This window comes from Plecotus auritus (assembly GCF_963455305.1).
Source record: "Plecotus auritus genome assembly, chromosome: 1".
NCBI lineage: Eukaryota > Metazoa > Chordata > Mammalia > Chiroptera > Vespertilionidae > Plecotus > Plecotus auritus.
This window is the reverse complement of record NC_137770.1, coordinates 158964056-158986896: the sequence shown is the minus strand read 5'-3', so window position 1 is coordinate 158986896 and position 22841 is coordinate 158964056. Positions and strand designations below refer to the sequence as shown.

Here is a 22841-nt window from a genome sequence, read left to right as displayed (position 1 = left end):
TGGACTAATATAGTATGTAAGCTTTTGAGACTGGCTTTTTTTCAGTCAGCTTAATGCCCTTGAAATCCATCCAAGTTATTTTGTATTTCAATAATAGTTCATTCTTTTTTTAAAAATATTTTTTATTGATTTCAGAGAAGAAGGGAGAGGGAGAGATAGAAACATCAGTGATGAGAGAGAATCATTGATTGGCTGCCTCCTGTATGCCCCCCACTGGTATCGAGCCACGTTAAGTCCTTCAAAAAGCCCAATGTAAAATAAATGTAGCAACTGTAATAACATTTGAACTTGTCTTTATGTAAAGAAAATTGTTTGCATTATAATCTTGCTCTTATTTTTAAAAAAATGGTTAATTTTGAAATCAGTTTTCATTTTATATGTGTTTTGTTCAGTCATTAAAAGTGAATTTAGTTGGTCGTTTGAGGAGCTTTCTAAGTTTACTACTGTTTGGATCAGTCAGAAATAGTGAAAGCTGAGTTGCACTGGCTCAGATATTAAACACCATCAGCCTTGGACAGGGGTTGGGGGTGGGGAGTATGTTATGGGACTTTCTCAGCACTTCAGATTCCACATCTTGATTCCTCAAGGAGAGCCCAGGAGTGGCCTCAACATATCAAATACCTTAAACAAGCTGTCAGTTGTGTGAGAGAGGTAGAAGTATTGCCCTTTAAATTTAATTCCCAGTATTCTTCATGAGGAAAAAGGTAGACTAGTGAAAAAAGATGGGTCTGGTAATCTTTTTCTAAGTTTACATTTAAAATTCATTGATAACTTCTAATGTTGAAAGATCTTGTCTTACTTCCCTTTTCAATATAGGAAGAACAAGGCTAAAATTATTTCCTTAAATAATTTTTAAAAAAATATATATTTTTGTTGATTTCAGAGAGGAAGAGAGAGGGAGAGAGAGATAGAAACATCAATGATGAGAGAGAAGCATTGATTGGCTGCCTCCTGCACACCCCCTACTGGAGATTGAGCCAGAAACCCGGGCATATGCCTGGACTGGAATTGAATGCAGGACCCTTCAGTCCGCAAGCTGACACTCTATCCACTGAGCAAAACCAGCTAGGGCTTAAATAATTTTTAAAAAGTTAGCTAAGATCTGAGATGCCAGAAATCAAAACACTGTTTTGTTCAAAGCACCTGTATTCTTGGTCCACTTCTTTTAGATTTGTTAGCCTCACACTGGAAGGTCCTTCTGATCTACATAGTTCTGAATAGCTCAGTAAGTGTAAGTAGTTATTAGTATTACATGCAATTAGCATGTTGTATTGCCATGATTTAGTTTTAGTTTTTACAACTTGTTAGTCATACACAGTAAATAGTATCTTGTGTCCTCAAAAAAGGTAAACTGGGACTCTGTGTAAAGTACAAATCTTTAATGATGGCTTTCAGGTGCTGCTTCTGTCTGTGCATTGGTTTGCCCTGGCAGTTCTTGGTTTATGGCCAGTGATTCTCTAAGTTTATGTCTGCAGCACTGTACATTGATTCTTTTTTTTTTTAAGTAGTTGTCTTTTTTTTAAAATATATTATTATTTATTTCTTAGAGGAAGGGAGAGGGAGAGATAGAAACACTAATGATGAGAGAGAATTATTGATCGGCTGCCTCCTGCATGCCCCACACTGGGGACCCAGCCTACAACTTGGGCATGTGCCCTGACCGGGAATTGAACTGTTTCCTCCTGGTTCATAGGTCGACGCTCAACCACTGAGCCACGCCGGCCGGGCTGTCCACTGATTCTTTTTTTTTTTTAAATATATTTTATTGATTTTTTACAGAGAGGAAAGGAGAGGGATAGAGAGTTAGAAACATCGATGAGAGAGAAACATCGATCAGCTGCCTCCTGCACACCTCCTACTGGGGATGTGCCCGCAACCAAGGTACATGCCCTTGACCGGAATCGAACCCGGGACCCTTGAGTCCGCAGGCCGACGCTCTATCCACTGAGCCAAACCGGTTAGGGCTGTCCACTGATTCTTAATTGATCCTGGGCTATCAAGGATGGGGGTCTAACTCCTGTGTTGATGGTGAATTCTGAAGATTGCTGCTAAGATGGTGACAGCCTGCACTCTTAAAAGTTTTAGGGTGAAAAATGCATGAATACTAGTATTTCCAGTGGACACAGGTAGGGGGTGTGGCAGGCAGCTGGTCTGCCTGAGAGCTGCTCAGCAGGCACCAGCAATGAGAGTCCCAGGGAGATGGAGTGCTGCTGAAATAGGGTTTGGTAAAGGAACTGGGCAGTGGAATGCATTGAATAGCCTTCATCTCAAGAGCTTCAGCGATAAATGTCCCCAGTGGTAGGGATTTCCAAAAACACACTAGAAAGCATCACTGAAGTCTTGGCTTTAACATCCTACCAAACTGGAAGAGCATCAAGCCACCCAGCCATATAAGAACAGTTCTTTCTCCTCATTATCCCTCCGCCTTCTCCCTGCTTTTAACCTGGTATGGTCTGAAATAGAAACTCCAGAGCTGGAGAGGAAGAGAACAAAGAAACACAAGTATGACCACTCTCCATTCTCCAAATCTGAGTGCTACCAGTTAGGAACTTGGGCAGAGGAGAGAGAGCAGAAGTCTTTGCTTTCGGGTTAATAGTGATGTGAGGACTTGTGTCTTAGACTGAACAGTTTTAATTTCTCAGTTGAGGTGGTGTTTTATGTCTTTTACCTAAGAATGAGCAGAAAAGTCATGCATCCTGTCCAAGTTGTCCACCAGGAGTGGAGGAAGATGGACTGTATTGAACAGATTTAATAGGGACTATGGGGGGAAAAAGTTGAATTTTAAGCCACAAATTGTACTTGTTCAATGGACTAATCACATTTCCAAGTGAGGGCAACCAAGAGTCATGGAACTGGTCCCTGGTCATTTCTTTTTGTAAATTATGCCCATAAGGGTTTATTGCTGTCTAATGTTCATCACATTGGTGCCTCAGTTAAGACAGAGATGGTGAGCATCCCATTTAAGTTCAGTTCAAGACTATTATTGTTTACTCTATCAGGTATAAATCTGAGCTTCGAAGTGAATGGGAATACTGATTAGAAAACCCAATACTAACCTTGACTTCATTTCTTACCTTCACTAAAAGGTCCTTAGCCTCCTTCTCCAGCCATCGGGGGTAAAAGGGGTTGTCCATGCGGATGGAGTGGAAGAGCTCTTCTTCATCTTGCCCATGGAAAGGTGACTGACCAATTAGCATTTCATAGAGGAGGACACCAAAGGACCACCAGTCAACAGAATGGTTGTATTTCTGACCCAGCAAGATCTGTGTAGCCAAAAATGTAATTAATAAAAGTAAGGTTGACGAGTGAACACCTTGTATGGCTTTTTCAAGGCCACTCAGTAAATAATAGATGGTGATGACAGTAGTATGTGGTTTAAACAAAGATCACACTGAAAACGGTATATTTTGGGAAGCTAATGATTGGATACAAATGAGTAAGGCAATCTAAAACTGAGCAAACGTTTTTTGAGTTTCAATTTCTACTTTTCCTCTGGCCTTAAGTGAAATAACTAAACTATGTGTGCCGTTAGCCTTTATTTCCATCTGTGATGTGAGGGCAGTAGACTCAGACCTAAGAAAGCTGGTATCTATCCCAGCTCTCCAGTGCCTAAGAGATGATTATCTAAACCAAACCCATGTGTTCGACTGTCCTGCGTCTTTGCATAAAGTTTCTATAGGTGACCAAGCATCCAGAGAGGTCATCTGAACAAGTCCATTCCTTAAATTCTAACTAGTCATGGTTTACAACTAAGAGAGTAAAATTTTGTGACTATGCCAAGAGACAGACTAGGATACCAACTTATTCAAATATAGATATTGGATGTAAGCACCATGTACACCTTGATATTGGTGCTTTGAGTAGAACTGGTGTGGTCTATTCTTAAGGGTAGTGGATTTAAAGTCTGGAATCCCACCTAATTTTAAAAAAGATTTCTACCCGTTTACCAATCCACTTTCTTGCTCAGTTTTCTTTGTACTCAGGCCTTTCAGCAGCTTCCTTTTTAATGTTGGAACATAGAGAGTGCACATGTCACTCTGCTCAGTGCTTTTCATCCCAACAAACCATGCTGTAACCTTCTCTAAAATAGTACACAGGGCCCATCAGTGGGTGAATGGATAAATACAATGTAGTCTATACATACAGTAGAATATTATTCAACCTTACAAAGGAAAGAAATCCTGACACATGATACAACATGGGTGAACCTTGAGGACATTGTGCTAAGTGAAATAAGCCAGTAACAAAGGACAAATATTGTATCATTCCACTTATATGTGGTACTTAGAGTAGTCAACTTCATAGAGAGAGAAAATGGAACGGTTTCTAGGGGCTGGGGGAAATGGGGAGTTGTTGTTTAATGGGTATAGCGTTTCAGTTGTGCAAGATGAAAAAGTTCTGGAGATTAGTTGCAAAACAATGTGAATGTACTTAACACAGCTTAAAAATGGTTAAGCTGGTATACTTTATGGTACGTGTATTTTACCACAATTAAAATACATAGCATTGGCCAGTGTGGCTCAGTTGGTTGGGCATTGTCCCATGCATGGTGTGTGTGTGTGTGTGTGTGTGTGTGTGTGTGTGTGTGTGTGTGGTGTGCTGGTTTGATTCCCCATCAGGGCACATGTCTGGGTTGAGGGCTCAATCTCTGGTAGGGGGTGTGCAGGAGGCAGCCGATCAATGTCACATTGATTTTTCTCTCTCTAATTTTAAATGGAGAAGAGAACATCATATCTCTCATGACTCAAGCTGCCAGGATGGTTTGGGGGAAGCTGCTTTATTACCCAAAGCAAAATGGAGAAGGGATACTAGTATTGAAGTACTAAATTTAAAAAGCAAGACTGGGACCTTCATTTCACACTGCAATGCAAGGTTTAGCTCACCTGTGTGAGCACACACACAAACACACAGAGGTCATTTTACTATAGCATTCCTCATTTGAAATGGAATTTCCCCCTTTGAAAATGGGCCTTTGGAATGAATGGTAGAATTGTAGCACTGATGAGCTCAGGAAAGAAAAATGACACTATAGTTCTAGACATTTCAGTATTTTCTAGGTCAGCTTTATGTCTTGATGCTGGTGAACTTTTGATGCAGAAAATAATGTGCACAGCACCCATCTCTGACCCCTACCTGACCCCAGGCTTAGGAAATGAGACAGCTGGGAGTGAGGCTCAGGAATACTGTGAAAGTGTCTCTAATATAAGACTTGCTAAACAAACAACAACAAGAAAATAGTTGTGAAGGCCATACTAAACACTGCAGGTTCTACTTCTGCCTTAGTCCTCTACCGTTAGTTTATCATTGGGTTGTTGTGAGGCTCCAGTGAAAAGTAGGAAAGACAAAGTGTTTTGTCATATGGAAATGACTATATGCTACATGGTAAATATCTGTCTTGATGAACTGGTACCCACTTGTGAAAATAAAGATCAAGTTGCAAACAGAAATTTGCAATCTGCTATTGACTTCCAGTATGAAAACGCTATCCACTAGCCTTAACTCAATACTTAAATGCTAAATTTCACTTTATTTACACATTTAAAAAAATGCATTTTTATTGATTTCAGAAAGGAAGAGAGAGGGTGAGAGAGATAGAAACATAACTGATGAGAGAGAATCATTGAACGGCTGCCTCTTGTACACCCCACACTGGGGATCTAGCCCACAACCCTGGTATGTGCCCTGACCAGGAATCGAACCTTGACCTGCTGGTTTATAAGTTATGCTCAACCACTGAGCCACGCTGGCTGGGCCTAAATTTTAAAGTTAACTTTAACAATAAACTTTGCCTTAAGGAGAAATTTAAAAGTAGACTTAGGGAGAATGATAAGGTAAATAAAGACGCGCACAATCAGTTCAGTAGTTTGCCTTCAGTGGGGACCGGTTCACGCGCAATTCCTAGGATGTGTCACAAGGGGGAGCCCCAAGCAACCAGAAACTGCTTGAACATCACATCTTTGTAAACAACGTCATTTGGCAGGAAAAATGAAAAGAAATTTGGAGGGTAGGAGACAGCTGTGGTGGAAATTAAGTCATTTAAGGCTAGGTGATGATAATAAAGAATTTCAGTCTTAAGTTAGGAAGAAGAAAAATGTAGATTCATACTCAATTACATACTGTTAAAACAGAATGTCTGCAAATGCTTGCTGATCTGTGTTAGGGTTTTCCATATAGAATGTATTTTATTTTATTTATAAGAACCTCTGAGGTAGGTCCTGTTATCCCCAGCAAGAGAAGTAATTGGATTGAGGGAGGTTACATATGTTGAAAACTATGATCTGAAGTCTGATCTTTTTGTTATTTAATCCCAATATTTTAATGAAGCATAAATAGGTTTGTACTGTTAATAACTCTAATAAAATTTAGTTATTTAAAACTATTTCATCATCAGTTCAACCTAATTATGTTCCATTTTATGCATGTTTTATAACATGCAGATTATATTGGCAAAAATATATGAGATTCATATATAATAAGTATATGTATAATGAGGATGCGTTTTTAACAGATGAGGAAGCAGGTCAAAAAGTTTGAAAATATAGTCCTGGCCAGTTTAGCTCAGTGGATAGAGTGTTGGCCTGTGGACTGAGGGTCCTGGGTTTGATTCCTGTCAAGGACACATACCTCAGTTGCATACTTGATCCGGGTTGGGGTGCATGCAGGAGGCAACCAACCGATGTGTTTCTCTCACATCAATGTTTCTCTCCCGCTCTCTCCACCCCCTCTCTCTCCCTCCCTCCCTTCCTCCCTTTTACGCTCTATAAAAATCATTAAAAAATATCCTCGGGTGAGGATTAAAAAAATAGTTTGAAAATATATAAAGAAGAAGCACTGGCAGTTGGATGGTGATGGAGAGGAAAGCCAGGCAAAAGGGTATCACTGGGGTCCAGACAAGAGACGCCGAGGGCCAGGAGAGGGTGCCAACAGTAAGGATGGGAAAGAATAGGAGAAGTATGGGGAATTGAAGCAAAGGGATTCATTTTTCAAACTGAGAAAGAATCTAGGGATCTGGGAGGGAAGAATAGGCTCAAAGGCCCATGAGGTCTAAGTTTAGAAGATCTTAGTGTCTGGATTTGGGAGGGGTAAGAAAGAAGGAGAAAAAGTGGATAAGTCTTAGTGTTCTGGCTAGGTGACTGGATGGATAGATGTGTAGTGCAATTTGCCAAGAAAGAGATAAAGGTCTGGCTGGTGTTTCTCAGTGGTTAGAATGCCAGGGCCTCGGGTTCGATTCCTGGTCAATGGAATGTACCTGGGTTGCAGGTTCAATCCCCGGCCCCAATCAGAGTGTGTGCAGGAGGCAACCAAACGATGTGTCTCTCTTACATCGAAGTTTCTCTCCCCCGCTCTCCCCCGGCCCTTCCACTCTAAAAATCATGGAAAAATACCCTTAGGTGAGGATTAACAACAACAACACCACCACCAACAACAAAGGGATAAAGGAGAAGGCTGGGTGGGAGTGGAGCAAGTTCATCAGAGAAAGGAGTTGGGGGACTGTTTTGTTTGAATGATCTGTGACAGTTGAAGATTTCAAACAAGAACATCGACGTATAGGTCCAGAACAAGAAGGAGTAGTTTGGGCTGGCCATACTGACACTGGTGTTTTAAAACCATCATGGTAAATACAGTTGCTCATGGAGAATGTACAGCAAGAAGAGAAGAGGACCAAGAATGGAATCAGGTGAAGACAAGGATGTGTGAAGATGAGAGAAAGAGACTGAAGTTACAGAGAGAGAAGTCACTGAAGCCAAATTCTGGGAGATGTAGAGGAAAGAAGGATTCAGGGAGAGGATGTAGCATAAGGTATTTGTAGACAGGAAAGTTAAAAACTGTAATTTCTTGTTGACCAGAGGCCAATCTTGCATTTAAACAAGGTTAAATCAAAACTAAATACCACATCCTCACAGGGAAAAGCCACATACTAGTATTTCGTAGAGTCAGGATGCCACAGTTCCTTTGGCAATGACAGGGATTTGCTGTTAAATTTGTTTTACCCAGGAAATCAGAGGCCCATCACTGTCTATCAAACAACCATCACCACATATTTATAAATACGGTTATTCACTAATTCTTCCAAACCATTATTTATTATTACCTTATGTGCCAATCCCTGCACTCAGTCTTTGGATAGAAAAATGATTAAGATCACACTAATTTACATATGTGACAAAATGGTACAGAACTATGCACACTTTGTACCAATCTTAATGTCCTGGTTTTGATTGTATCATAGTTATATACCATGTAACCACTGGGGCAAACTGGATGAAGGGTATATATGGGTGATGTTTCTGTACTATTTTTGCAACTTCTTGTGAATCTATAATTATTTCAAAATAATAAGTTATTAAAAAGGGTAAAAAATCAGCCCCTGACTTAGAGCAATCAGCATCCAATAGTACAGGGAGATTCAAAGATAAAAAAGCAATGATGATAAGTGTGATGCTATGGGAAGGGCTACAGGGTAAGGGGGTGTCTGATCGCCCTGGGATGGCAGCTAGGGCGACTCCATAACAAGGAGAGAGGAGGGGAGAGTTAGATGGATGGATCCCTTCTGAGCAAATGCCATTCTTTGGGGGCTTAGTAATGATTGTGATATCCTCCCTATTTTTAAAAATAAAAAAATAACAAGACAACAAACCAAAAACTGTGCAATAACATGTGACACCAGTGTTGTGTCCTCCTATCCCAGAAGGGGGAATACATCAATGCACCCCGGCAATCCCTCCAGGCTCGCGGCAGCTTAGAAACCACAGTGTAGGTTTCTCTGCTCCTAAAATGACCCACTGGACTACTCTTACTTATAACCCTGCTCAGGGTCCATCTGGTTCTTCCCCATTGTTTTTTCTCTGGTGGGTCTGAGCAGAGTGAAGATATTTTAATACTGCGGTGGGGAGGATCCATGACTGAAAGGATATGCTGCATCATTCAAGACCTGGAGAGATGACCTAATTAGCATGAGTACCATCCCTCATCCTATATAATAAAGAGGGAATATGCTAATTGACTGTCACACCCTCACAAAGATGGAAGCACCCACAGCCAATAAGGAGGGAATATGCTAATTGACTACCACACCCTCAAAGATGGCAGTGCTCATAGCCACAAGATGGTGGTGCCCAGTCCCCTCAGCCCTACCAGGGCAGCAGGTGCGCGGCATGGCCGGGCCCACCCCCAGGCGGGTCCGGCAGCTCCGTGTGCCTGCCTCCAGAGTCCCCCAGTTCCCTCAGCCCCCAATCTCCCAGAGCTGGCCTGAGGTGCAGACAAGCCTCGGATGGCGGCTGCCCAGCTATCCAGGGCCACCTGTTGCTCAGGTAACCAGGGCCAGCCGAGGCTTGCGCTGCCGGCAGTGGCAGCAGCAGAGATGTGGTGGGGGCGTTGCCTTCCCCTGATCGCTGGATCGCCTCCCGCCCCTGAGGGCTCCTGGACTGTGAGAGGGGCAGGCTGGGCTGAGGGATCCCCCACTCCAGTGCATGAATTTTCATGCACCAGGCCTCTAGTAAAATAATAACAGCAACCCCTATGTGTAGCCGTAATCATGCAATACTAAAAACAAAAATCAAATTCCAATCCTGAACCAGAATACTTAAAATCTTCTGATTTTCAGGGAGGAAGAAGCAGTGGTGCTCGGCCTGGGCGCGCTGGGTTGGGAAGGGGCACTGCACATCCCTACCTCTGGGGCAATGTAGTCGGGGGTCCCGCAGAAAGTGTTTGTCTTGGCATCTCCTAACATATTCTCCTTGCACATTCCAAAGTCTGCTATCTTGATATGCCCATCTTTGTCTAGCAGGATATTATCTAGCTTCAGGTCCCTGAAAAACAAAAGCATAGCAAAACCTCACTTTAATCATTACAATGTTGTTAGAATAGAATTGTCCTATGAGGGTGGTCTCATCACTCTAACTAGGGCAGCCCTCGCCTGGCTGCCCCCTCTGAAATGGGGAGACTTCCCTGAGCGGATTGTCAGCCTGCCCTGTAAGCACCGCAGCTCAGTACTGACCATCCCCGAGGGAGAGGGTCTGGACCGGATGACACAGAGCTGCTGTTGTCAACAGCTGGTATGGGCCGTCCCTGAACCCTTACAGATGACTTCTGGTCAGGACTGTGCAATTTCCTCAGAAGAGCCCAGAAACCCACTCTTCTGGGTCCTTTTAGTTGTCTTGCATCTTCCCTTTGCGTCAGGTTCTCAACTGCCCCTTCTCCCTGCGTGGCTGTGCTGGCCTCCAGCTGGTCAGCTGGCCTCCATCTCCTTTCTTTTTAATTTTTACTCTCCGCTTAATCTGTGAGTCAGAAAGCAGACAACTGAACTTTTGAAGATGTGTATGCTAAATAAGTGTCGATTATGTTTTGAGAAAGGAAGTAAGAAGATTGAAGTACAGTAGCTTTCATCCAAGAAGGATGTGAAATGATGGTGTATAATGGAGAAATTTAGGACATCCATTCACAAAAGAGGGTACACGTGATGGTCTGTGCACTTCTACAAGGTGTAGGCTTACAAGTTTCCTTAGGTGTGCTTGAGTGTTCAGGGGAGAGCTCCCGCCTCCCCCACCCAAAAGGAGGGCATTCAGTCAACATTTTTAGGTGGCCCATAGCAAATACAGGCAAAGACAAGAGATGCAGGAGACAGAAGTGAGAAAGCAACAAGATATCAAAAAGAAAGAAAGCAGAGTATGGGAAGAGAACAAGAAAAATGGAGGTGAGAAGAAGAATAAGAGTAAGGACTGGAATAAAGAACAAAATAAGGTCAGAACCTTTATTGCTTTTGAGACTGGAATTTCTTACTTGGTTACTATTAAATCATCATCTGTGTTATCACCATGGGCAGGAAGCTGGGCGTGAAATTTTCGGCCACAAAAACACCCTGGGCATTTCATGGCACTAAAGCACATCGACTACATTAACGGGACCACGAAATACAGATATTTCAGTGTGTCTGAAAGGGTAACATTTACCTGTAGACAATGCCTTTGGAATGGAGGAACTGCAGACCAAGAATGATTTCAGCAGCATAAAACCTGAGGGGAGAAAAATCAGAGTTCACCACCAAGTCATTAACAGAACAAAATAAAACCCCCATTTTACCCCGTGAGTACTCTGTGCAGTCCTCTACTAAATGTACACACACCTTTGTAGGAACACAATTAATCTGTGTAAGCACATCATTTTATTTCATCTGAACAAAAGGAAGATGTCCTCCCTGAGAGAATGAAGCAGAGCTGGTATCCTAAGTTAGCCCTACCTGCAGCTGGTGCTCATTCTTATATTTTAAACGACAATGCTCAAACTGTCCCTTTTTCCCAATAGAACATACACAAACATTAAGTGCAATTGTATAGTATAATAGGAAAGTAATGTTCCCTTTTATTGTAAATATATTTTTATTGATTTCAGAGAGGAAGGGAGAGGGAGAGATAGAAACATCAATGATAAGAGAGAATCATTGATGGCTACCTCCTGCACTCCCCCCACTAGGGACAAAGCCAGCAACCCGGGCATATGCCCTGACCGGGAATTGAACTGTGACCTTCCGGTTCATAGGTCGATGCTCAATCATGCTGGATAACATGGATAGCAGGTGTTTGATGGCTCTCATGCCTCACAAAGCTGGGAAGGGTGCTGGACTGAGTTTTTCGTGCTCTCTAGTATGAAAAACGCCTGACGGTTTCTCTGCGGTGGCTGTCCCTTACAATGATCTCTGGGCAGTGTGCTGATGGCTCCTGGAGGCTACGAGATCAGTGGTGTGGATCTCAGCAAGGTTTCTGCAGGAGCTGGGGAACAAGTCTATCTTTCAACCTGGTTCACACACCACCGCTCAGAGTACTCATTAGGAGCCAGTGAAAGATTATTGAAGAAATACGGCCAGTCTGCCTGGCTGGCATGGCTTAGTGGTTGAACATCGACTTATGAACCAGGAGGTCATGGTTCGATTCCCAGTCAGGGCACATGCCCAGGTTGTGGGCTCGATCCCCAGTGCAGGAGGCAGCTGACCGATGATTCTCTCTTATTATTGATATTTCTAGCTCTTTCTTCCTCTCCCTCCCTCTCTGAAATAAATAAAAATACGTTTAAAAAAAGAAAAGAAAAAAGTCTTAAAAATGGGTCTGGTGATACCATTGGAAAAAAAAAAGGCACAGTGGTTTTACCATTCAGGAAAGAGGGACCATGGGGGCAGCGGGGAGGGGTGGGAGTGGAAGGGGTTCCTCAGCTGCAGTCCCTATGGGTATAGGCAGCCTGTTTGACTTGCTTGTGTTGAGAGCTGCCCAGGAAGGTGAAGGTTTATTCTCAGACTAAGTGCCCCTCCCAGTTTCCAATTCTCATGCTCGGAGCCACATGCTTTATGGCTTCGCATTGACCTTTCCACAAAAGGCCTCGGCTGAAGCTTCATCCTGTGACCGCCTTTAAAAATCTGTGCTCCATCGGACTGCTTTCTTTTCAAAGGGCAAACGTTTTCTTCCATGCTCACATCATCTAGAAGCCTGAGGAACTGGGGCATCTCCTTGAGAAACTACACAGTTGATTTCAAAACACAGAGAAATTAAACAACACTGACAAGAACGTAAGCTTCACAAACTAGGAACATGGTTGCCTGGTGTGATATGTTCTCAGGGGTTACCTTGTCCTGGGAGTTAGGTGTGCTGGGTGAGGAAACAGAAACGCCACAGAGAAGGAAGGATTCTGTGGGCTCTGTGGGGGCATAGAAACTGCCACGAACAGTGGAAAACCCCAGACCCTTCGAAGGGCTCTTACGTTGCTCTGCAAAGGTCAAACTTGTGGCAGCTCTGGATGTGGTACATCAAGTCTCCTCCATTGAGAAATTCCATCACAAAAAAGAGGTTTTCCTGGGGAAAAATAAAAACAGTCCCAATTTTGGCTTCCTCAAAAAAAAAAAAAAAAAAAAGGCACACAGTATTACTTTTTAAAGGGATGTAGATGATTTCACAGGAACCAATTCCGTATTCAGATCACTTATAAAAAGATAAAATTCATTTAGATGATTAGTAGCATTCCTGTACCCCCAGAAGCCTGAGTGCCCGTGGAACGCATTCTGGGAAGCACCTATGCTAGGATTCAGCAGATGGGCACAGTACGACTGAGGGTCCCACTGGACCTGCCTGCCCAACGGGATGGTGTTGGGCCTGTAGTGAGTGCTGATGTATACCTATGAAGCTGACAGTGTGTATGAGAGTAAACGCACATTGGGGCTCTGACTCCAAGGGCAGGGAGAAAGCATGCATTCATTCAACACTCAGTAAATAGTTCTGAACATAGTTTGCAGGCATAACCCTGTGGGAGGACTGAGTGTGAGATGCTCATTGCTGCCTCATCCATCAAAGATGGTGAGACACAGTCCTACCTTCAGGGTGCTTACAATCAAATATAGCCCTTTTCTCTCCAGTGCAGGCTTTGCTTGAGGCAAGCCACAGCTTAAGAGTGTGTTGCCCCCAGCAGAAGACTTCATCTGTATTTTTAGAGTTGGGGGAAGGGGGTGGGGGAAGGGCTTGAGTGGCAGCGTCAAAGGCAAGGCTGAGATCTTCAGGGTGTGGTCAGAGTTTTAGAGGTGGCAACGATTCCAGGAAGCCTGAGCCCCTCCTACTGCGTGAGACAATATGTCCTCGATAATTGTATTCATAGCACTTTGCCCTGATTTTTCAGAGTCCCCATGAATCACAGAATTAGTAATCCACAAAGTGTAGAGACATGTGTCGTGTCTGTGCATGAATTTGCACCTGAAAACCTCACCTGGGTGATTTTTTTAAACAGAATTAACCTTTAAGTTTTGATGTGAAACTAACTGTGGCCTCAGGGCATGCCAGGTGATGGTAGAAACAGCATTCTGGTCTGACAGTGACATAAATTGCCTGTTATACATGCCACAGAACCGGGGAAACCCAGTATTGTGGCAATTATCTCAATAATTCAGGCAAAAGTAAGCGTTATCCTCCTGCTTTTTCCAAAGTTGACCTTAGATGGGAGGTCCCTGGTACCCACTCGTTCTCTTGTGCGCAGGCCAAAGTCCTCTGCTGACATAAATCCAAACACTGATAATTCCAAACATTCTTGGAGATTGATAATTTGCCTCATTTGCACACACCTGCTTTCTCATTAGCATATCTTCCTTCGAGCTCTTCTTGTCATACATACCATATGAATAGCTCCTAATCTTTACCTTTTTACCCAAAACTGTGATGGCCTGTACACACACAGTGGCATCTCCTACGTATTCAGGAGAATGAAAGGTATAGAAACTTAAAGTGAGACCATTTATTACAGTGCTCAGATGAAAGATTCCCTTTAATTGTTAGGATGTTTACAAATTCCTATAACGTTTGAAACTTCAGGATTTACAAATTGTCAGTTAGGACTTGGAGAAAGTGGGGGAAGGCAACTCTAGGGAAAAGATCGACATCACTTGTACACACCCCTGGCATGGCAGTCCCCTTGGTTCTTACATCTAAATCAGACTCTCACCCTTGGAGGGAGTTTGGGGGCTGAATTTGAGCATCGACAGAGAGTCAGTTTACTGTGGGGCTCAGTCAATTTAGTACCATGGGCATTCCAAGAAGATCACACTGATGTAGTGATTACTAATTAAATAGTAATGGAGATTTATAGCATGCTGGATGTCACATTTAATCCTACTAAAAGACATTATGGCTCCACAATAAATCTTCCAAAAACCATCTGTTCTAGTCCTATCTTTATATTAAGCTGGGGGCACCAAACAAAGCCCACTGGTTGTTTTTGGTTATTAATGATGGCATTTTGCTTCAGTTTAAGCCTTTGGTTTGGGTGAATACCAGTGAAAACATGGGCTTTTTAAAGGGGGATAAGGGCAGTCCATGCCTGGAAGTCCAGCTTGGGTGGGCAGGATGGGGAAACTTGTTCTTCCTTGAGAGGATGCTGTTTTGAGGATCTTTGCCCTCTTCTAGGGGTTCTGATAGCTGTTTGGATGTTTCAGGGAACCACTCATCAAGGGAACTGTTAGGTCCACTCTGGTCCCAATGAGATGACTCTGTGATGAAATTAGCATGAATAAATGTACATACAAACCATGCAGTTATGGAATTTGGGTTTTGAGTATCACATTTTGAAGGATGGATAAACCTTTCAAAGTTGAATCCCAAGTTTTATTCATAAAATTTAAATATAAATATAGTAGACTCAAATTTTCATAAATGGCTGAAAAGGGAGTGCTCAGAGAGGAAGGTGACCTGCTGCTGACCTGGAACTCTGCAGAACACTGTAAAAAAAGGAAAGTCTGCCCACTGGAGAAACTCCAGGTTGGGTCGGGTAGGACCAAACCCAGAAGAAGTTGACTCAGGGTAATTGTTAAGACCATGGTCTTTGCCCTCATTCAGACCCTCATTCAGAACTTGGAGAAGTTACTTAGCTTCTCCTGAGCGTAATAGTCTTCCTTTGTGAAATGGAGGGAATAATATTCCCACCTCATAGGCGTGTCGTTGAGTATTACATGAGATTATGTATGTGGAAAGCTGGCTCAGGGTTGGCACTCAGCATGCACATGATATCTGGTGCTATTGTAATTATAGGGAACAATTTAAAAGCCAGTAAAAAAAATACAAAAAAATACAACAGCTCCTTCCCAAAGGAAGGAACTGAACAGTCCTGTGGCTCTTGACACAAAGAGGAAAACGGGGCCTTGGTTCTCTTCCAGTCTGTTCTTTCTGTTCTGGTTGAGCTGAGAAAAAATGCAAAGCAGGCTCGAGAGGGGAGCATGATCTCCTGGGCTGTGACCCCATTTCACTGGTGTACTAGTAGACCTCTCTTCTTTAGGCCTGGTAATACTTTAACTGATGCAAATGATTCTTTTGGGGCAATGAAAGTTGACATTGTGATGGTGTGGGATCGGATGCTCCACATCTGCCCTAGACTTACAATTTGTCAACAATGTTGGCACAGCATTTGTGGAGTGGAAACTCTCGATTCTGATCTGTCACTAACTAGCCTGTAGCCAGGTAAATAACACCATCCCTGAGCCTCAGTCTCAACCTCTGAAAAATGTGAAGTATAAGTTATATTCCCCTTTACTAAAGACTCCCTGATTTTCACCATTTATATTTCACATTTATTTCCCCCCCCATTTTTCTTGGGGGAAGTGATGAAATTAACAAACTGTGACTGTTGAGCACATTATAAGACTAATGTAACATTTCCCAAATAATAAAATATATATTGGTAAAAAGATGTTATGCTTGCAAAATTCTTAAGGGAAGTCTGTGTCTAGAAGCAATGCATATTTGAAGTAAAATTAAAGAAGTAGTGTTGAGTCTTTCCTTTGAACCTTTCTTAAAGGAGTTAAGCTTTATGGCTGGGTTGATGGCCCACCATAACACCCCAAATGAGGTAAAAAAGTAGAGGTCAGAGGACCTCCTCCTATTTAAGTAGTCTTCTGGTTATGCTAATAGAGCTTGATTATTGGTTGGGGGAAAATTCTTCTGTGTTCCAAGGGTCCTGACTGCTTTAACATTTAAATTAATCCCATCATAGGCCACGGGTTGGAAAGCAGAATGGTAGAACAGATTGTGGTTTAGCATTCTTTTGAGTAGACAACAAGAGTAGCAGGAGACTGACTTTTTGATTTGTTTTTGGATTTTGTTTCTGAATCTTGGGTCTTATTCTTTTAGAAAGAATACCAGGCAAACTGCCTGAAATCTGGCTGAATGGAAGTCTTACAACTAGAGAAGTAAAGAAAAAAGTACATTGAGACTGGTAGGAGGAGCAGAAGTGTGGAATGGGCTGGTCTGACACCCATGTATGGAGTTGTTTTAATCAGGAGGGATATCTCTGCTGTGGAGGCCACTGGTGAGGAGCAAGGAGTTCCAGTCCCACCCAAGACTCCCAGCCCAGGGTTCCAGAGCTGGGAAGAGAATTTCCCATAACTTCAGGCTGTAAAAACCAGCAGGGATTGTGGCTGAATGAAACGGAGACTATGGGAGTCCCAGCGGTTCCTTTTAAAGGGCCAGCACATGGACTTACTTGGACTTGATCACTCCAGTGCTGGAGGGGGACAGGGGCTTGAAAGGAAACTGGGATATTTGGGGAGGAACTGTATTGTCTGGTATCAGGGAAAGAACTCAGGGGCAGCTTTCTTCAGATGGGGATGCTTGCAGGGGTCATGTTCCTGTGCTCAGACCTCCCCTGTTGCAGAGCTGATTGGCAGCTATGTCTGAGTTTCCATCAGCTTGGCTCACACTGTTCACTCTGCCCAGGTGACACCCTAAGACCCAACCCTATCGAATTTGCAGGCCCATCCAAATTGTTTGCAGTGGCTTTTCCATATAAATGGCCTGTTCTGGCTCAGGCTTCAGACTTTTCTAAAATCTCTTAAACAAGCAACAGCCAGTATCAGCATGCCCCCTACCTATCAATAAGAGGCCCAAGACCTGGCACTAGCATCAGCTTGCCTTGATTCACAGCTTGGCCTCACCTGGGCACATCCAAACTCAATACAAGTAGCAGCCATCTGCAGATGGCTCTGTAGTTCCTGAAGGGTGGCCCCAGGAAGCGGCTTATTGCACCTCCTGGGAGGCCCTAGAGCCCGTGAATCTGGTGGACAGCTTCAGACCTTACCAGATTACAACTCTACACATCCACAAGTGACACACTCAAGGGGCAGACTTAGTGAGCACCAAAGCCCCACTGAAGCAAGTCCTGTTCTACAGGGTGTCTCCTGTACAGCAGCTCTTCCATTGTAGTCACAGCTGGTCCTCACAGCCAATTGGCCTAGAGGTCAATTCCTCCCAGTGACACCAACAGCAATAAAAGCTCAACTACAACAAGACTGTTCACATAGCCCACACAAGGACACACCTAGGATGCCTAGCTCAGGTGATTGGGGAGGCTGAGCTACTGGGCCCTATAGGACACCTACTACACAAGGCCACTCTACCAATTCCAAGAGATATAACAGGTCTACCTATTGTATAGAAAGAAAGACATGGAAGCAATCAAAATACAGAGACAAAGAAACATATCACATAAAAAAACAGAAAAAGATCTAAATGAAATGGGAGCAAGCAAACTATTAGATACAGAGTTTAAAACAATGGTTATAAGGTTGCTCAAGAATCTTAATGAGAGGTTCAAGGGACTTAATGAGAGCATCAAAGGACTTAAAGAGACTTTCAAGGATCTTAGTGAGAATTTCAAAGACATGAAAAAGGACCAGTCAGAAATTAAACATACACTAACTGAAATAAAGAATAATTTACAGGGATTCAACAGTAGAGTAGAGGATTCTGAGTATCAAAGCAACAATTTGGAATATGAGTAAACAAAAAACATCCAGTCAGAAGAGCAAAAATAAAAAAGAATAAAAAAATATGAAGATAGTGTAAGGAGCCTCTGGGACAACTTCAAGTGTACCAACATTTGCATTATGGGGGTACCTGAAGGAGAAGAAAGAAAGAAAGATAATGAAATTTTATTTGAAGAAATAATGATAGAAAACTTCCCCTATCTGGTGAAAGAAATACTAGACTTAAAAGTGCAGAAAGTGCAGAGAGTCCCAAACAAGAGGCATCCAAAGAGGCCTACACCAAGACACATCAACATTAAAATGCCAAGGGTTAAAGACAAAGAGATAATCTTAAAAGGAGGAAGAGAAAAGCAGTTAGTTACCTACAAGGGAGCACCCATACAACTGTCGGCTGATTTCTCAACAGAAACTTTACAGGCCAGAAGGGAGGGGCAAGAAATATTCAAAGTGGTGACAAGCAAGGACCTACAACCAAGATTACTCTACTCAGCAAAGCTATCATTTAGAATTGAAGCTCAGATAAAGAGCTTCACAGGCAAGAAAAAGCTAAAGGAATTCATCACCACCAAATCAGTATTACATTAAATGTTCGGTATTCTTTAAGAAGAGGAAGAAGAGAGAAGAGAGAAGAGAGAAGAGAGAAGAGAGAAGAGAGAAGAGAGAAGAGAGAAGAAGAAGAAGAAGAAGAAGAAGAAGAAGAAGAAGAAGAAGAAGAAGAAGAAGAAGAGGAAGAAGAAATGAGAACAATAAAATGGCAATAAATACATACCTATCAAGAATTGAATCTAAAAAAAACCCCACAAAAAACAAGAAATCTAATGAACAAAATAAACTCGTGAATAAAATAGAATCAGAGACATGAAAACATGGAACAGACTGATGAATCTCAGAGAGAAGGGGAGTGGGAGGACAGTCAGAGATTAACCAAAGATCTTAATGCATATATGCATTACCTATGGACACAGACAATAGAGTGATGAAAGCCTGGGGTAGGGCAGGAACCATGTAGAGGAGGACAATGGTGGGTAAATGGGGGACATCTGTAATAATCTCAACAATAAAGATTAAAAAATAAAAAGAAAAAAGAAAAAACAACAGCAGGCCTGCTAGGAGAAGAGTATTACCCCTGATTTTGCAAAAAGAATTAAAACACTAGAGTAGAGCTCAACATTTAGGGTCCTGGCGCCAGTTCAAACATTTGATGAGTTTTTTTTTTTCCATTTTGCCTACCTAGTAGCTCCTAGGAAAAGTGAATTTTAAAATAGGATGGTTGCCTACTCAGCCAGTTTCCTGCAGGAGGAAACTCACTAGGATTCTTGCAACCTCTATTGGAAATGAAAATGGACTGCTCTGTAAAGTGAGTGTTCCTTTAAGGTTTCATGTTCATACCATTCATGGTCTTCTGAGTGAGTTCTATGAGTGTTCTTCTTTTATCCACTGGTCTTATTAATGAAACAATAACAAATTGAGCCTATTTCTATCCTGTCGGTGAAGTGAGTTTTAGTTGGGGTTTGACAGTAGGGTTACATTAGGGCCACTGGAGGAAGTGATTCATTAAATAATGCTGAAGAACCTCTGGTTAACAAGAAAGTATTGGGTATATCATTCAATTACCTGTATTTATCCATAAGCTCTCCAGTTTACAAATATATCTATGGTACACATGCTGCTCTCTATGCCAGACCATAAAAACAAGGGAGTTATAGCTTTGCTGTGATTTTCTGACAAGTGAAGGCAATAATCAATACTGGTATTCTGTAAATAAATGGTAATTCAAAACTCTGTGGTAGTATTTTTGAGAGCTTTTAAAAATGGTATGTATTATAGTCTTGCAAAATCATTTATATATATTTTTATATTATTTATATGTAAATAAAATCATATATATGTATATGAGAGAGAAGAAACTTTCAAGAATTCAAAATAGTCTAGTGGTTTTGTAAAGAATTCAGTGTACAAAATACAGAATTTTTCAGTTTCCACAAATATCTTTCATTACTTGGTTGAAAAAAACAGCATAGCTAGCCCTCCTATGTTTTTTTTTTTTTTAATATATTTTATTGATTTTTTACAGAGAGGAAGGGAGAGGGATAGAGAGTTAGAAATATCGATGAGAGAGAAACATCGATCAGCTGCCTCCTGCACAACCCCTACTGGGGATGTGCCTGCAACCAAGGTACATGCCCTTGACCGGAATTGAACCTGGGACCCTTGAGTCCGCAGGCCGACGCTCTATCCACCGATCCAAACCGGTCAAGGCCCTCCCATGTTTTTATAAAAATATGAGATCACTTCAGGGGGACTCTAAATTCCTTTGTATTCATTTTTTGTGTGAAATATCTACATGAAATTTCACTGTGAAAGTGATTTATACTGGTAAAATGAAGAAAGGGAGGTAATCACTGACAACAAGAATACAAGAAGAGACTATTTAAATAGTTTGCTAATCTAAAAATTAGAAGAAATCATTTTTCAGATAATATATATACTAATTTCAGTGATTTTCAAGGCCAAATCTTTTAAATAATTCTAAATGTAACCAATAAATTGCCTTGGATTCTCTACCTTTGTGAGTCTCAATCTTTATACTTGTACTAGAGGCCCAATGCACGAAATTCGTGCAGAAGTAGGCCTTCCTTCCCCTGGCTGCCTGCACTGGCTTTCCTCTGGCACCCAGGACCCAGACTTCTCTCCGGCCACCAGCAGGCACCCGGACCCGGGCTTCCCTCACAGCCCCGGTTTTGTCTGGAAGGATGTCTGGTCTAATTAGCATATTATGCTTTTATTATTATAGATGGTTGATGTACTCACTCTGAAATAGTGTCAGAAGTAAAGGAGGGGTCCCCTTCATCAATGTTTACATCTTTACTTCTACTTAGTGTTCCCCCCAAAACAAGCTTTTAGTTGAAAATTATAATCCGTAAGAGCTGCCTTTTTTGACATCCTCAGCAATGTGGTCATGAGGACATGGAGGGGCTTCTTGTCTTAAAATAGACCACGGAGCTGGGGTCAGGGCTACCCAAGCTGTGTATTTGGAAGAAGCGCTCAGGTGGGGGTGGACTTGCATCTGCCCAGCACTCCTGGTGGGTACACTGAATGCTGGGCTCACCCAAAAGTCCCACTGGCACACTTACACACCTATGTTAGTTTGGTCACACCAGCACTCAGTTTCTTAGGTATGTTTGTAATTTAGAAGGCTGGAGCAATTCTGGATCTGGAGGACTTTATTTCTTCTAAATTAAGCTATAAATTAGAACACTTTTCTTGCCTTAGTCATAAGGAATATACCACTAAAAATCTTAACAGATAGTCATATATGTACTTTTTATACCTAAATGTGTGTGCCTGTGTATATATATATATATATATATATATATATATATATATATATATATATAGAGAGAGAGAGAGAGAGAGAGAGAGAGAGAGAGAGAGAGAGAGGCTCTGTTAGGGTCTGTTTATATTTCTACTGTAAACTCTCATTAGTAAAATTCACTGCCTTCAAATAGATTCATTACTATATATCAGAAATAATGTGCTCAAGATTTTAGAAGTTTGTATCTTGCAAAAGGAACTCAGAAGAACTCAGGCTCAGTTGTATTTACTGGCTTAATTGTCCCATGGGGTCTCCTTGCATTAACAGATAGATTATTTTCCTTCATAACAGAAGTACAAACAAGACTCCATTTCATGAATTTTTAAACTGTTTTCCCTGACATGATTAGGTCTCTAATGAGAGGCAATATAGCAGTTAGGTCTATGGACTTCACCACCAAGCTGCCCTAGTTTGAATCCTGGCTCCCCTATTCATAGCTCTTTGACCTTTGGTGTATTGTTCACCTTCCTTAAAGGGGTCACCTCATTCTCCTTATCTATAAAATGGGGATAGTAATAATAATATCTACTTCATAAGGATGCTGTGAATAGTAAATGCCCTAAAAGATGTAATGTGCCTAGAACATGGACTGGCACATAGTACTAGTAAATGCTCTATAAATGTCAGCTGTTGTTATATTTATGACTACGGTAGTTATTACATATGATATACATGCCATGCATGTTACAAAATACAGATTCACAAGCATAGAGGGGGTCTCAGGAACAGACTGAGTTTTACAGAATATGATTGTGAGGTGAAAATGGTCTACTCTTCTCAACATTTTAAAGTTACTAAATTATCACTGTTACAAAGAAAAAAAGATCCCCCCAAAAAGGAAGAATGAATTACTTAAAAATTTTAAGTGAGTGATTTTTCTACCACCTTATGATTATATGATATATATTCTCAATATTTGCCAAAGGAGTAGGTTATTCCTGTTCAGATTTAGACTCCTGAAGAGCAAATTCCCAAAAGTAAAAGGAATACCTAGGGCTTTGCACTCTGTCAAAACATCAAATTCAAAGAGATCTGGAATATGTCTGAGTCACTGATAGATTCAAACGAGTACTGCTATTTGTAGTGCTGTACAAACACAATAAGTGTTTGATGTCAACTCAGATGCTCTTTTCCAGCTCACCTGAGTTGAAGCTGGCAGGCTAAACATGAAGAAAGTATAACCAGGCA

At 41.8% G+C, this 22841-nt stretch overlaps 1 protein-coding gene across 2 annotated transcripts in view; it reads right to left on the bottom strand.

Moving 5' to 3' along the window:
- Nucleotides 1–22841, bottom strand: part of PRKCQ (protein kinase C theta) — a 144377-nt gene that overhangs the window by 10007 nt on the left and 111529 nt on the right. For both annotated transcript variants that reach the window (XM_080644085.1, XM_080644086.1), the window contains exons 13-16: nucleotides 12745–12836; nucleotides 10950–11012; nucleotides 9671–9809; nucleotides 3075–3263 (exon numbers count right to left, since the gene is read on the bottom strand). In XM_080644085.1, coding sequence (XP_080500211.1) covers nucleotides 3075–3263; nucleotides 9671–9809; nucleotides 10950–11012; nucleotides 12745–12836 — 483 coding nt within the window. The remainder of the gene's footprint in view (nucleotides 1–3074; nucleotides 3264–9670; nucleotides 9810–10949; nucleotides 11013–12744; nucleotides 12837–22841) is intronic.